At 29.5% G+C, this 16,999-nt stretch overlaps 1 protein-coding gene across 2 annotated transcripts; it reads left to right on the top strand.

Annotated features, from left to right (window-relative positions):
• Positions 1-9,855: 9,855 nt before the first annotated feature.
• On the top strand, positions 9,856-13,090 carry LOC130951118 (trihelix transcription factor DF1-like). 2 transcript variants are annotated; one of them, XR_009073838.1, is made up of 3 exons: positions 9,856-10,243; positions 10,669-12,300; positions 12,412-13,090. XR_009073838.1 is itself a non-coding variant. In XM_057879734.1 (2 exons), exons 1-2 carry the CDS (start codon positions 10,017-10,019, stop codon positions 12,248-12,250), a joined length of 1,809 nt encoding a protein of 602 aa, XP_057735717.1. In that variant the 5' UTR covers positions 9,856-10,016; the 3' UTR covers positions 12,251-12,369. The 2 variants fall into 2 exon arrangements, 1 of the variants encoding a protein (XP_057735717.1); XM_057879734.1 differs by lacking the exon at positions 12,412-13,090 and having other exon boundaries at positions 10,669-12,369.
• Positions 13,091-16,999: the final 3,909 nt, after the last annotated feature.

Genomic DNA, 16,999 nt, shown 5'->3' with positions numbered 1-16,999 from the left:
GAAGAAGAAGAAGAAGAAGAAGAAGAAGAAGAAGATGATGATGATGATGATGATGATGATGATGATGATGATGAGCCACTTGGGGATGAAGACGAAGATATGGATGAGGATGAGAATGAAGACGAGGACGACGACGAGAACAATGAGGATGAAAATCAAAATGAATAGTATGAAAAAGTCCACTAAGAAATGTATTTATTTGTATTTTTTTAAATTTTTAATATACTACAATCTTATGAAAAAGTATATGACTTTTTTATTTTCCGTGATTTTTTTATTATATTTTATTTTTACTATTTTTTTAGAAGATTGGATATAATTTATTGAGAAAGTCTAGGAGCCAGCACTTTTATTAAAATTTGGCCAGCATTTAATCATTAAAGGAAAAATGAGTAATTGTCCACCATTAAATGTAATCTCACACCATTAAAAACACTACTGATGGCTAATTGATGACTACAAATCACAAAATCTGCTGACCCTTAGCACTCTTCTAATTTATTTTTAAGATTTTTACATATGTAATTCTTTGATACACTTTATCTTAAATTTGTTAAAAAATTAAAATTTGAATTATTATAACGTAAATAATTAAAAGAATAAATTAAAAAATAATATGAGGTAACTAAAAAAAATCAAAATCAAATATAAGATGGTATATAAAAATTTGTATGAGAAATTTAATATTAAATATAATAAAAATAAAAAAATAAAAAAATAAAAAAAAAAGAAGATAGAGTATATAAAAAAAATAAAAAGATAGAGTCTCTCAAGTTTAACTAAAAAAAAGTCAAACATAATATATAATGATAGAAAAAAAACTAATATAGTCAATTTAGTTCTAAAATTTAGGATTAAATAAGTATATTTGTTAAATTTTTTTATTTAATACTGAGTACGTACTACCTGAATTAAAAGAGTTATGGTGAATAATAGATTAATTTACTAGTCTTATATTTTAATGGTTGATCTATAATGATTCAATTAATTATTTTAAGATTGTAATTTATTTCATATTTGATATTATATAAAAATAAATTATTAACTTAATAAAAAATTAAATGATTTTTTATTTTTAAAATATTTAAAAATATATTTTAAAAATAAACCAACTAAATTTCATGGTAACCCCACCAAAAGTATCCATTTCGTTGGCGCCAGGCACAAAATGGCTTCCCCCACCAGAAGTTCCAATTCGTGTGGGCCTCTCCTGAGATGATGACACTAAATCCATTTCGCGGTGCTTTGTGAACAATGGCCCTGCGCATTTTTGTAAAGCTTTCTCTTCATGCGTATTATGAGAATTAATTTTTTTTATTTACTTATTTATATAAAAAAGCCTGCATATTCTAACGTACCTATTAATCCAATTTTAAAAAAATATGTATAATAATGAATAAGATGTTAATTGGTATGATGATTATTTCATATTTTGATCAAGAAGTTTTGGAGTTGAAAGGTGCAAACAAAAAGGTACCTTTTTATAAGTTATATATAATTAAGGTTATTTTAGGGAAAAAAACTTTATTTTAGAATAGTAAAAATATTTGGGACAAATCATAGACTAATTTAAAATATAAATAATATTTTTATATTAAATTTTAAAATTTTTTTATAAATAACGGAATTTACAAATGATGCTATTTTGCCTCAAATTTGTGGAAAAAATTTTTGTCTATTTCGAAGGGTTAGTTATAGTAAAAGCATTTAAGACTAATTATAGACAAATTTGGGATAAAATTAACATTTTTCAAAATGCGTCCCAAATCTGTCTGAAGTTATTGCGCATATTCAGATGGAATACGGACGAATTATAGTTTTTGTCCAAAATGTGTTGCTAATCTGTATGAAAATTTTGGCGCCATCTAAAAAAAATTTGGCGCCAAAATTTGGGACAAAATTTAGACAAATTTAGGACAGAATATATTATTTCAATATCTCCACTAAAAATTGTTCAACATTTGTCTCAAATTTATCCGAAATGAAAAAATCATTCAGACGGAATAAATTTCGTTTGAAATTTTTGTTCGAAAAAGCCCTATTTCTAGTAGTGACTTAAAGAAAAAACACATGAACAATTATATATTTAACATGACTTTATAAGTAAGAGTCTATTTTAAATTTAGTTTAATTTTTATATAATTTTTTATTTGTTTTATGCTAATTTTTTTTTAAAAAAATAACAAAGATCAAACTCTAAATTTTTCGTTTTTAAAAAAACACAAAATCACATTTAGTTCTCAATAACATTTCAATTAACATCCAAATATCTACTCAAGCAAGGATGTATATTAGAAGTTACCAGATGAGAGTGTCAAAATGGAAAACCAAACCCATTATGATGGAGTAATTAATGAGAATATATAGTGGACTGTTTGATTTATGGTTGTGCATATTGTTTCTTCTCCCATGCATCCCAATTATATTGTGTGAAGTAGTGCATGAAAATGAGAATGTGGAAGGTGAAGTATTCATTTAACAAGGGTATAATTGACAACTAGAAATAAATTACAAAAAAATTGTTCAACATTTTGTGGCATTTTTAATCAAACTAACACCCCCAAAACATTAAGTGAAACACACTAACAAACACCCAGTAAAATATATAATGCAAGTTTTGGATGATCTTGCTAGCCAAGGCATTGCTCATTAATTGCAATTGGTTTAGAGGTGCTTCAGCTCTTAGTTGTAGACCTAATTCAAGTGTTTAATATGTGTGTATAAAATGACACATGCCTAAAATTAAATGTTATATTGTTTTTTCTCTATCTTGATGAGTTCATTATTCATATTCTTAATCATGATTAATTTCTTCTTTTTGGCTGCAACAAAACTTTAGTAGATTCCCTGTCATCAATTAATGTTACCGACTTTCCTTTCTGTATGTGCATATGCATGCACATTGTACAATAAGCATATGATAGATAACAAGTACACTTTAATTAGATTAAAAATATAAAAGAAAGAAAGATGAGAAAAACATGATAACTTTAATTTGGGCTAGATGCAAATTAAATCATAACCATAATAATATGTATAGTGGTATTTAAGAGAGAATGAAGTGCAGGAAGCTACAGGGAAGAGACAAACAACTATTCAGTTTTTACTTTTCAGTTTTTACAGCAAACAGGAGATATAGGACCATATTGAATAGGAAAAATTTTAAGTATACTGATATATTAGTGTTTTAGTGATTTTTAATTGCTGATTTTAATTATAAAAAAATATATAATATATATAAAATTAAAATCAACGGTTAAAAATTACTAAAACACTAATATACCAATATACTTAAAAACTTTTTTTTACGAAATAAATAAGATAATAGTAGACATCAATCAAAGAAATTATTATTATTATTATTATTATTATTACATCAAATTAATATAATATCACGTTTTCATGTAATATCTAATAAAAAATATTTAAGTATTTTAAAAAATATTATTAAAATTAAAATAATATTTTTTTTATTATTAAATAATGTTTTTTAAAAAATCTTGTTTAAAAAAACATTGTTAAAATATTAAAAAATATATAATTTTAATTTAAACAACATTTGCATAATCATCGTAATATAATTATATTAAAATCCGTCGTATAAAATTAAATGACTATAAATAAGACATATATATGGATAAAATGCAAAAAAAATAATGTTACATATCTCTATCTCACACTCAATTATATAGCTAATTTTATTCATTTTTATTTGTAGCAATAATTTTAACACGGTGTCACCTTGCGTATCATTCGATAGATGTTTACCTAACTTACTTCTCTACCAACACTTCCCACTCTTCAAATGATGAAGTACTAATATACCCTTTTAATTTCTACTTCATCCCTTTACTTATTACTCTCTTTATATCTGCTATAAAGAAAATAAACTAATAAGGGTGATAAATGACTAAATGCAGGTATAATAATAAGTGAATAACTGATCAATTTTCGGGTCCCACTCCCATGCATTTATATCTTACTTGATCCATTTTGTCATCCCATTCAATAATTGAGTTCTAATGATTTTATTTTATTTTTTGTTTGTTTGTGTGAATACATACTCAAGCTTTAATTTTGTTGAAATCAAATTCGAAAATATAAACAAATAAACAAAACGTCAAATTATCATCATATATATATGTATACTTGTATGTTAAAGCTATCAGTGACAATTAAAGTTAAAGGTTACAGCTAATTATCAAAATTAAATAAGAATCATGCTATATATATATGATCAATAATTTTATGACCAATATAAGGGAAAAAAAATTAACTAATTAAAATTCTATCTTTTCTTTTTACAAAATAAGAATAATAAAAATGATTATTAATTATATATCGACTAAAACACTATTAATTACCTATTTTTTTTTAATTACATAACAAATTTTTTTCCAGTTAAAGAGAATGCTTAACCTGATTTTTTGCCAGTTAAAAGCCAGATAAAATAATACTGGCTCATAAAGTTCACCACGCTGAAGCACGTTGTGAGGCATTGCATCCAATACAAAATAAGAAAACTGAAGCCCACTTTATCACTTTGTTACTCTTCAATTATAAGGTTTAATTTTAATATATTGTTATAGTGTAAACTTCTTTTAATTAATTAATTATGAACCCTTAATTATACTCTTCTATTTGGATTGCTATTAAAAATTAAAAATAAATAGCAGGAGTAAATTTAATTATTGTACTTATTGATGTGACTTAGCAATATATAATTGAATAATTACAGAAAAAATTTATATACCACATGAGTATCAAAATAAATTAAGTTTTTAATTAGAATTAAACATCAAAATAAGTTTAATATGCTGACAATCAATACAAATATAAAATAGCAAAAATAATAGTGAGCAGTTGAAGTAGTAGGATATTATTTAAAATAATTGGATTCTTTTTTAAAAAAGACAAAATATTTAAATTAAGAATATAAAATAAGAGTAAATAACTATTTTTAACTACTAAAAATTTATATACCGATAAAATTAACCAAAAAAAAATTGTTATAATCATAAATTAATTTCATTCGACAATATAATAACCAATTGTTAAATCTAAAATTCGCTCTATTAAAATACTTTTAAATTTTTTAAATTATCATTTATATTATATTTTTCATTCCAACCGTTAATCTGATCTCTTCAAGAATTAAAATTAAAATCAACCATAAACCATAAGAATCCTATTAGAATAATCAAGACCAAAATCAATCTTAAAATATGAAAATTCTTCTAAAATTATAACCATAATCAATTTTAAAAAATTTCTAAAATCAGAACCAAAATCAACCCTAAACTATGAAAACTCTTCGAAATTCAAAATCAAAATGAACCTCAAATCATAAAACCCTTCCTAAATTAGGATCAAAATAAAATAAACTTTTTTTTGGGATCAAATTTATGTTCTAGTGCGAACATTAGGGTTACAATGAGGTTCGGAAGACAAATTCGAATAGAGGAAAGTGAAGGGATTGATGTTGAGTAAATAATTTAGTTGTCCGCTTAAGCAACAAGTGTGTGGGGTTTGAATTTTGTTTCGTATGTGTAACAACTCCTTGAATAATTACAGATTCTTAAATAGAACTTAAATTCATGGCGTATTAGTCTTTAATTTATTGGGTATTCTGGGAAGCCAAAGAAAAAAAATATATCTATACCTAAATTTTATTATATTGTTGTTTTTACTGTAAAAAATTTTTAGGTCCATTACTGGTTGAAGATATAAAAGAAATAGTTATGGAATAGATAAAAGAGTTGTAATAGAGATGATATAAAAGGTAATTTAAGAATTTTAAAAGAAATTTTATGTAATAATTTTAAATTTAACAATTGGATAATATTGTTGAAGGAAATTAATCTTTTAGAATTAGAATGTTAGTTTTATTTTTTATAATTAATTTTAATTTATCATTACTTAAATATTTAAAGGTAAAAAATAATTATTTATTCCGTAAAATAATTTACAACTATCATTACATAGAAGTTAAATCCTCAAAGTACTCTCAAAAAGTGAAGATTTGAGTAAACTATTACCAGTGATATTCATTGGCAAGTCACCTCCTCATATATATATATGGTCCCTAATACAAAATTTAAACATTGGTGAAACAAGTAGGAGTTAGAAGATTTTTAGCTATCAAAAAACTCATTCTATTTATTGTGTTAGGTTGAAGCTAACTGCATTTGTCATCCGTTATTACTTCCACTCATAAATGGTGTTTGCCTTCACTAAATGGCCTACATCTATTTAACCATAAACCATTTAGTCGCACGTGTGAAAACCATTTTTTAGGAGAAAGAAAAAAAAAAGAAACTTGGCTCATAATTATTATTATAGCTTCAACCTTGAATGCGGATTATATTAACATACGAAAGCCTGATGACGTGGCTTTAGAATTGGTTTGGGTTAGTTTTTCCTATTTCTCAAAAAAAAAAGAAAAGCGAATGAAGAGCCTTAATAACTATGATCAGTCTGAACAAAATTAAAATAAAAAATATTATTCTTACATTAAAATTAATTATTAAAATCAACTATTAATATATTTATATATGTATAATTTAATTTATTTTTAATATATATTTATATTTAAATATATTTTATATTAACGACTAATTTTAATAACTAATTTTAGTATACTAGTCGAATTAAAATATAGACCCTTAATATATAATAATATAGTTCGGGTACTGATGGTGGAAACAAAAATTAGTATCAAGTTCATTTATGAAAGACTAATCAATGAGATTTCAAAATCAATTTAATTTCGAACTTTTAATTTGTTGAGGAATTATATATGAGAGATGTTATTGTGTATATAAATTATTATATTATTTATGAGATATTTCCTATACCAAAAGGAGTTATGAGATATTTTCGTTTTCCAATCCCTGTTTAGCAGTTTTTTAATATAAATTCTAGGGTTTGCAATATTTAATTCAATTTTATATATAGGCATTGTGGAGTATATTGGAAAAACACCTAATGATAATAAGTATCCCATAAAGACTAATTAATCTCATCAAACACAAGTGTGTTAAAGGCACTTTGAATAGAGAGTTTCACTATTTATTAAGACTATTACAAATCATACATTTTTTAATGATGAAAGTTTATATAATTTATAATATGGGACATCTTTTACTTTATAAATTAATTTTTAAAATTAAATTAAATCGATTTAATGTTAATTTTAATATAATATTAAAATTTAAAATAAATTATCATTTATACTCATACAAATTTAGAATGCTGATAAATGTGCTAAAAAAATAGAAAATAATTTTATATCCATAAAAAATAAATTTTTACAAACAAATATATTTAAACCCTAAAAAATTATTTAAATTTCGAAATTGTCCTCTATTCCTTCACATTATCCCCCACATCAAGCTCAATCCTAAATTCGTTAGCCTGTTGATTCAATCCACTGTTCTTCTTTCTCGACGTTTCTGTCTCTTCTTCATGCTCTTCTTGTCATCGTCAACATTAACAACCCTATTCTTATTAGGGTTTTTTGAATCTTTTAAATTTTTTAAATTTTTCATCATTTTTCACTTCTCACCGGTGCCACTCACAAAGAGCGTAACCTTCCTCCGGTCCCAGCCCTGCGGGCGCTGGAAGCACTGGTCCATCTGAGACAAAAATGCCATCGTCGTTGTACTCGTTGTCGTTGCCGTTACCATTTTCTGCTACATGCACCAGTTCAAAAGGAGACTGGGAGTAGCTTGGATCTGTATCGCTGAATTCGAAGATGTCCAGCGATGTAGCCGAAGAAGTGTGGTCGACGACAGGACATCGTCGCCAGAGAAGTTGGAGTAGCCGCCGTCTATGCTATTTTTGTTCTCTCTCTCTTCTGTACAAACATGGGTGCTTCGTTTGCTTAGCTTAATTAAATAATTGTATTGAGAGATGCTGTTAAAAATTAAAATGTTTATTTGACAAATAAATATTACCAACAGAAGGAGATAGATGAAAATGAAGGAGATGATGATGATGTTGTAGAGGTGCATGAAATTGAAGACAATGATGATGAAGATGGGTTAAGTATAATGACGGCAGAGGTGGTGGTAATGTTGATGGCGACAGTGATGGTGGTAACAAGGGAGAGAGTGGGGTAGAGATGTAGGTTTTGGAATTCGGAGAGAGAAAATGGGGAGTAAAATTAGAAATTAAAATTAGATTATATTTAGAGGGTAGATTGAAAATTTTAAATAATTTTTTAAGGTTTGGATATTGTTTCGGGTGTACCTAAAATCGGATGATTTGGCTCGAATGGAAGGCCCAAACGTTGAAGGATGGTGGTCTCCTACTTGTTTGCGTGACTTGTTTGCGTCTGGGAGCCGCCGTCCGAGTTGTGTGAATACGTTTGAATAGATGGGGGGTGGTACCTGCAAGACACTTGATGTCTAAGTTAGCAAAGGGTTAAGCAGGTTTAGAATATTGGAACTTAAAGGTACATGAGTGTGTCATGGTATTTATAAGAGATGAGCTAATAAGCACCGTTGAAGTTGTTCTACTTCTGATAGTGGATAACCATCCTTTTATCTTAGGATTATTGAGATTTCTCTTTTAGAAGTGGGTGAGAGATTCTAGGAAGCTTACTCACTTAGTTAAGTGTGAGCTGCCTGTTTCGAGCTATTCCAACCTCTTAGGAGCGGTCGAATACGTAGACGAGGCCATTCTCTTTGATTGGACCTTTTAACTTTACTGTAAAAATCTGTTTTTTATGAGTACAAAGTCACTTTCGTTTTTTATAAATACATTTGTCAACGTTTTAAATTTTTATGAGTACAAATGATAATTTATCTTTAAAATTTATTCAATCTAATATTAGATTACTTATCTACAAATATTTATATTCTAGATAATTATTCTAAATATTAAAAAAATAGATTATAAATTTTATAGTAGAAATTCAGGTACAATTAATTTTATATGAAGTTAATAATTAAGAATCGTTAAAAAATTTAACTAAATTAATACCTAATAATTTTTAACTATCAATTTTACATAAAATTAACTATACACCTAAATTTTTACCAAATCTAATACTTCTCAAAAGTAAGTTGTTGAGTGTTTCAACTTTCAACCATATATCTTTTGATTTAAAAAAAAAGTCTATGATATTTATATATCCACATAATAAGGGGCAATTGAGTAAATGCAAAGAAACCCCAATAAGCAAAGCTGACCTACAAATGGGGTATGGGCCATCTTATTATCTCCATCGTCGCTATCTGCAGGCTGTTCCCACTACTACATGTGTTCTAAATTTTAAAAATACATATCAAATAAAAAATATTATTATTGTTATTATCTTTTCCATTTTTTTACTACCATACCTCGCTATCATTATTATTTTCGCTTTGAACGATCTATGTTATAATTTATCCCTTAGCTTTCCTTTTCCTTTTTCCAGCACTTACGTATGACACACATAACAGAACCCAAAGCTAATCCTCTGTCCTTTAAAAATAAAAAAAAAAATCAACAAAAATTCCTAATAAATATTTTTCTATAGCTATGAAAGAAAAATTAATAAATTAATTATTTATTTATAAAACATGAATATATCTAATTTTAATTACTAAATATAATAAAAAGTTTTTTCTTTTCAAAAAGGTTTATATCATACTGCAAGATTCCATAAACCCCCTAATATATAATCATAAGGGTTAAAATAATAAGAAGAAGAACAATAATGATAATAAATACAAGCCAAAGCAAATTAATTAAACTAAAGCAGCATAATATAATTTATTTATTTTTTTCTCCATTTTCTTTTATATAACACGAAATTGACAGAGAGATCCCACCTAAAAATAAAAAAATATATTTCCACCCCTGAAAGCATCTCCATGCGCATAATAAAAACCCTTTGATGAGTATACTATTCCCCTTGTTTTCTGATATATTCCCTTTTTTTTTTCTCAGGCTGTAATTGCTTTCATTCCTGAGGGTAGGGACATACATCATCATCTTCTTCTGTAGCTTTCTATAGCTATAGCTACATGCAGCTAGGAGACCCTACTGTGTTGGAAACCTCCACCGGGGAGGCCGCGGCTGCGGAGGGCGGCGGCGAGGCCATTGGTGGCGATGAGGGTGAGAAGATGAACTTTGGTGGTGGAAACCGGTGGCCCCGGCAAGAAACTTTGGCTCTCTTGAAGATAAGGTCGGATATGGATTCTGTGTTTCGAGATTCAAGTCTCAAGGGTCCACTCTGGGAAGAAGTTTCAAGGTATGTATACACTATACACCCTACCTTCTTCATCATTCATTCATGCTTCTTTTCTTTTCCTCTCTTTCAAAATCAGTTAATTAAGTGATCAAGTTATCAAGTCCTTTTAGGATAAGAATAATAATATGCATGTCATGTCTCGGATCCATAGTTGAAAGAAATCAATTGAATCATTGCATATTATTCTGTGTCAGTTGCGGAATTTGCTGGAGTCTTGTTGAGTTTTAATTTGTCTTCTTTTCTTTCCTGGAATTCGTCCTTTCCGATATGAATATATCATCATCATCATCACTTTCTTTCTTTATTTTTTTTTCTTTCTATCTAATTTCGTACGGTCCGGGCAGTACATATAAAAAACCAAAAATTTTACTTTACGTGAATATTTTTGTTTCTATTTTTAACGGCTTTATCTCACTATACATTAGGAAACTAGGAGAACTTGGATATCATCGAAGCGCAAAGAAGTGTAAAGAGAAATTTGAGAACGTTTATAAGTACCACAAGAGAACGAAAGAGAATCGAAGTGGAAAATCCGAAGGCAAAATCAAAACCTACAAATTCTTTGACCAATTGCAAGCTCTTGAGAATCATCAATTCACTCTTTCATACAACCCTACACCAAAGCCACAACCACCACCCACTTTGCCAACAAACACACTGCCATTATTACCAACAAGGCCTAGTGACGCCACCACCACCACCACCACTGTTCCATCCACAAACCCTACACCACCACCAACCACCACCACAACTGTCGTTACCAACCCTAATAATCCATCGTCACAACAAAATATTAATAATATCAATAATACTGATAGTCGTGTGCAACATTCTTTGCCTATAATGAACAACCTTTTCTCTTCTACCTCGACTTCTTCTTCCACGGCCTCTGACGAGGATTTGGAGGAGAAGTACAGGAATAAGAGAAAATGGAAGGAGTACTTCAGGAGGCTGACTAGGCAGGTGTTGGCGAAGCAGGAGGAGATGCAGAAGAGATTCTTGGAAGCCATAGACAAGAGGGAGAGGGAGCAAGTTGCTCAGCAAGATGCATGGAGGATGCAAGAGATGACTAGGATCAATAGAGAGCACGACATTCTCGTCCAAGAACGATCAACCGCCGCCGCAAAAGACGCCGCCGTTATCGCATTCTTGCAAAAGTTATCCGGCCAACAACAAACTCCACCACCACAACCTCCAATCACAGTTTCCTTTGGAGCCAATTTCTTCCAACAACCAACACCGACACCGACACCAACACCAACACCAACACCGGTACAAGTACAACCACCACCACAACCACAGCCGCAACTGCAACCGCAACCGCAAAAACAATTACAACCTCCAGCATTGACTAACGGTGACAGTCCGGGTCCATTGACGAGTCCATCATCAAGGTGGCCAAAAGCTGAAGTACATGCTTTGATAAGGCTTCGAACGAGCATGGAACCTAAGTATCAGGAGAATGGACCAAAAGCTCCGTTATGGGAGGACATATCAGCGGGGATGCAGAGGCTAGGGTACAACAGAAGCGCCAAGAGGTGCAAGGAGAAGTGGGAGAACATCAACAAGTACTTCAAGAAAGTGAAAGAGAGCAAGAAGCAAAGGCGAGAAGATAGCAAGACTTGTCCCTATTTTCATGAACTCGATGCTCTCTACAGAGAGAAAAGCAAAGGCCACAATACCAACACTTTCTCCTTTCACATCACGAATAAGACCAATGAGATGATGATGGAGCCGTTGATGGTGCAACCCGAGCAGCAATGGAGGCCTCCCCCTCAGCAGCAGCAGGATAAGGATGTGGATAAGAGTAATAATGCATGCCATGAAGATGATGAATCTAGAAAGAGAGAGAGAGAATATGATCATGAAGAAGAAGAGGAGGATGATGATGATGATGAAGTAGTAGATGACGATGATGATGGTGATGGAGATAGTGTGGAAGATGAAGGAGGTAACCGTTACGAGATTGCGACAAATAAACTTTCTTCAGTGGACGCGGTTGAATGAGACAAGATAAGGAAGTTTCTGATTGGATGGAATCATGGAAGAGAGTTTATGTATTTTACTTCTTTTTTTTTTCTTTCAAAAACAAAATTCTATTATTATTATTATTATTATTATTATTATTATTATTTTCTTTTCACTTGTTCTCAATATTATCATCACAGAAGTTTGTGATAAAAGGCACAATGGCATGAAGCAAAAAAAGAAGAATTATTTGTTTCAATTATGAGAGGTATGTGTCTTGTTCTTTGCAATGTGAGGGTGCACAAGGTACCTATCTGACAGACTTTTATGTGATGAATAATGGGCCATCTCAAAAGGAGATCATTGGTTTTGTGGGTCAGATTCCGGAGCCGCCATGAAACTCAGATCAGAGATTTAAAACAAAAACAAAACAGTTCACATGGGCCAGCAAAGCACCTATAGTGGGGAAGAGACTACATGTATGTTTTTTAGGCTTATATTATATTATTTATTATTTATTTGTAAAGTGTAAATTCAAGATCACACAAAAAGAAAGAGAGAGAAACAAGGGGGTCCATGTAGGATAAAATAAAATAATAACAAGGCACATGCCAAGTCCTGTAATTTTCTTTCTTCTTCTTTTTTATTTTTATTTTAATTTATTGTTGAAAATGGGTGGAGCTAGATACCACAGAACCACCCTGTAAGTAGTACTTTCATGTTTTATGTTCTTGGAAGTTCCTAATTATTGTTAGTTGGGTGTATGGAATTGTTAAATAGTGGAGTGGAGGAGGACATTATTAATTTCTTAAATAATCTTGTTAATTTCTCCCATCATTGACTTTATGAACTTAATTGGAAGACTTGAGAAGATGCATGGATGTCTCCACTACTACTCATGTAAAATGATGGATGATAATATTATTTTCAGGTTAAAAAATGTTTAGTTAGTTGAAAGGAAAAACAATTTTAATTTTTTCATACAAAAGTTTGGTGTCCATTTGAATAATTTTTAGTATGTAAATGGGCACTAATTTTTATTTTTATCTTTTTGCTAAAAGGAAATGTTTTACTGATGACAACATAAACAAATAGTCCATATTAAAATCCGGCTTTAGCTGGGTCAGGTGTCCATTAAAGGCATATTATTATTCTACACAAATTGCATTATTTTAATGTTTACATTAGGGAAAAAAAAGAGAAGGCTCAGTTCTCTCATTTAAAAAAAATAGAAGAGGTGAAGGAGTTGTGTTAGGTTATGGATGATGGAGATGCTACACTAATTTGTGGGACAATTTTTTGTTCATATTTGGTGTTAAGAAATCGGACTCTCTGAGTTTTTTGTTTTTAAGGTTTTGGAAGCAAATCAGAGGATCCATTTTGTATGGAGGGAGGATTGAAATTCACATAAAGTAAATTGGACCTGCGATTTCTCTATGATCAAAATTTTTTTGATGATTTAATTACATGAAATCGGATGGTCGATTTTTTTTATTAATTTGCTTTTTGAATTAAGTTCAAAAAATTATTGGGTCCGAATTGTGCCTGACACCACACCAATATTAAGCACCACTCCTCCTTATATTCAAGTTCAGCATCAACTTTGTCTCCATAATCAAATTAAAAAACGATATATACATATGTAAAAACTAAGAAGCTTAAGTCCAGTGAAAAATTGAATAAATTATTTTTATTAGAAAACATGGTGTCAGCATAACAACCCTAGCTAGCTTCCCCTTCCCTTATTTCTTAATGTTAACTACTTGGTAGAACATGACAACTTAGCGAGTAGAGCCACTCTGTTCAGGTTCCACAAAGAGGAATCTTATGACTCATATGTTCTCCAAATAAAGCCATTGTATTATAATATTTTACGGGATAAAATATTATTTTAATTTTTAATATTTTGATTAAGTTTTAATTTAATATTTAATATTTTAAGTATTTTTTTAGTTTTAAAAAATTTTAAATTTTTATTTTTATTTTAAAAAATTTTAAATATATTTAATATTGTCTCACAATTATATTTGATACGAACAATTAGCATATTAAAAAATCAATAATGTTTGATTTCATTATATAAGTAAATTAATTCACCAATGATTATTAATGTAAAAATTTTTTCTTTAATTTTAAAATGTTGATGATTAATTGATAGAATTTGTAATTCTTTTACAAGAAAGAGATCAATAAAAAATTGTAACAAAAAAAATTTAGTTTTTTTTTAATCAATCACTTAATAATAATGTTATTAATATCTACGTCAATTATTCTATTAATTATTGGTATGAAATTTAATAATAAAATAATATTGAATTTATTTATAATTTTTTAAAATAAAAATAAAATATTTAAAATATTAATAATTAAATTAAAACATTAAAAACTAATAATACTTTACCCTTTTATCCTATATTCTATATGTTAATCGTCTTGACTTTTGTACTCCAAATATATATGTACGTTCATTGGGATTTTCCATATCAATATCTTCATTATTGCACGCGGGAGAGATTGAAAATGTACATCACCTTAATACATAATGAATAAGTAACAAATAAACAAAATCATAGAGGAGGTATATATTATTCACCTTCGAGATTAGGTAGATTTGTGTGTGATTAAAGTTTCTTAGTATTTTTAAAAAAAATAAATAATTTTTAACTGTTGCTCTAACATCTGTATTAATAAATTTTCAAAAATATTGATAGACAAAAAATCATTGCCATTCAAAATTGTTTTAACTGAAATTGAGAATACTGTTTTTCTAATTTCTAAATCTATAATGAATCTGAGTAAATTTCTGTTCATAAAGACATAAATTTTATATTTCAAATTATTCATAACATCCTTGAAGTTAATATGAACAAATGATGAAGTAGCATTGGGGTTGGACACCAATTTTTTGGTATGAGTATAACCATCCCACGTTTCTATCATCTAGTTTTCAGATATTATCATGCCTGTTACGCATTTGATATTTAGTATAGAAGAACCGTGTGCTCTGATATCTCATTGAGGTCACTAAATTCGGAATTTTTTTCGTCAATACCGTTCCTCTCTTGATCCTCTACTAGCGACTTTTTTGACTGCTCAATTTCAATCTTGCTCACTTTATCAATCTTATTTTTTTCAATGCCGTTTCGACTGATCTCAGCTACCACTCTTGTATTAGAAACATGATATTTTTTTCATTCTACTATTCTATGCCTGCAGCGTTTGAGTTTCTGAAATAGAATGAACATAACCAAACCCGTCATAGGTTCTTTTCACACATCATCAACAATACTAGTAACCTCTTCATTCGAGTACCATCTCTCTTGGAAACGAAACTTGCGCTTCTTTTTAGGTTGTTCATCACCTAAGAAAAAAAGTAAAGGCCTATGGTCTGAACTCAAATCATCTAGGTGCATTAAAGATGTTTGTGAAAATACATTTTGCAAAGCAATTGAGATCAAATTTCTATCAAGTCTTTCTTTAACCGCTCTGTTCTCCAAAAGGTGTTATAGTAAAATTTTTCTAGAAGAGTAAACTGTGTTCTACTAGAATTTTTCTAGAAGAGCAAATTCTTTTTTTTTATTGGTGATCTGTTCTTGTGCTGCGGCTACAAGGTGCATACATTTATATATGGAGAGGTGGAGAATTGATGGAAGACGACGTGATGACTTTGAGGAGGAGGACTGTGAGGACCTGCAGTTTGACTCAAACTATATCAGAGTAAAATTGGAGAATCGTGGAAGAAGTCTGATAGGACGGCTAATGGCAAACACTACCTTCTCAGTTGGCACTATGAAGGCAGCCCTAAGAGTAATATGGGAGAGACTTGAGGGGTTTAAAATTATAGACCATGGTGATAACACGTTTCAATTCTTTTTTGACAAAGAAACAGATGCTCTTAGAATTAAACGTGCCAAAAACTTTATTATTTATCCTAGGCGATGGAAGGAAAGAATGGTAATAAAAGATAAAGATTATTCGCATGTATCTATTTGGATCTAAATTTGGAGTATTTTAAAATACTACAAAATACTAGAACTTGGACAAAAAATAAACAAGTAACTTGTAGAGGTGTTAGAGGTTAACTTTTTCAATGTGTGAGAAAGAAAAGGACGAATTGTCAAAACAAAAGTCAATATTGATGCAACACAAGTTCTGTAAAGCAAGATGAATCTAGTAGGACCAAATGGGAAACGCTTGGAAGTGAGATTTAGGCATGAGAGAATAGGCATATACTGTTTGTATGGTGGTTACCTAGGACACGAGAAATGACAGTGTGAATGCCTACTGGAGGACAGTGCGGATAGGAAGTAGAGAGAGAATCGAATCAAAGAAGAACTCAAAACTGATTAGGTTGGATGGAGGATAGGAGGAAAAAAAAGGCATCCAACTTTGCAGCTAGAGGTACTGCACCTCTAAGACGACCGACCCCTATGAGCCAACTCACAGGATTCTCTAAACTCAACATGAGGGAGAAAACTTTCGAAGAAACAAAAATTTAGAATCACAAAAAAATTTGGTTGTTGGGGGAGCACAGTATTTAAAAGGAGATCAAGGAACGTTGAGTATAGCTGACTTGTAAAACTCGCGAAATTAATAAATAATTAACTAATAAATTAATTATTATTTTAAAAAATTAGAAAATTAAATTGTATAGTTTAATGAAGTATAAATAATTAAAATATGAGTTTTGACACTAATTCTAAAGATTTTGTCCCAAAAATAGGCTAACGAACTGAACCGATTGGATCGGACCCAAATTGGCCCAAGACCCACCCTATAAACTAAGCA

This window comes from Arachis stenosperma, chromosome 9, assembly GCF_014773155.1.
Source record: "Arachis stenosperma cultivar V10309 chromosome 9, arast.V10309.gnm1.PFL2, whole genome shotgun sequence".
Lineage (NCBI taxonomy): Eukaryota > Viridiplantae > Streptophyta > Magnoliopsida > Fabales > Fabaceae > Arachis > Arachis stenosperma.
This window is presented reverse-complemented; position numbering and strand designations above follow the sequence as displayed.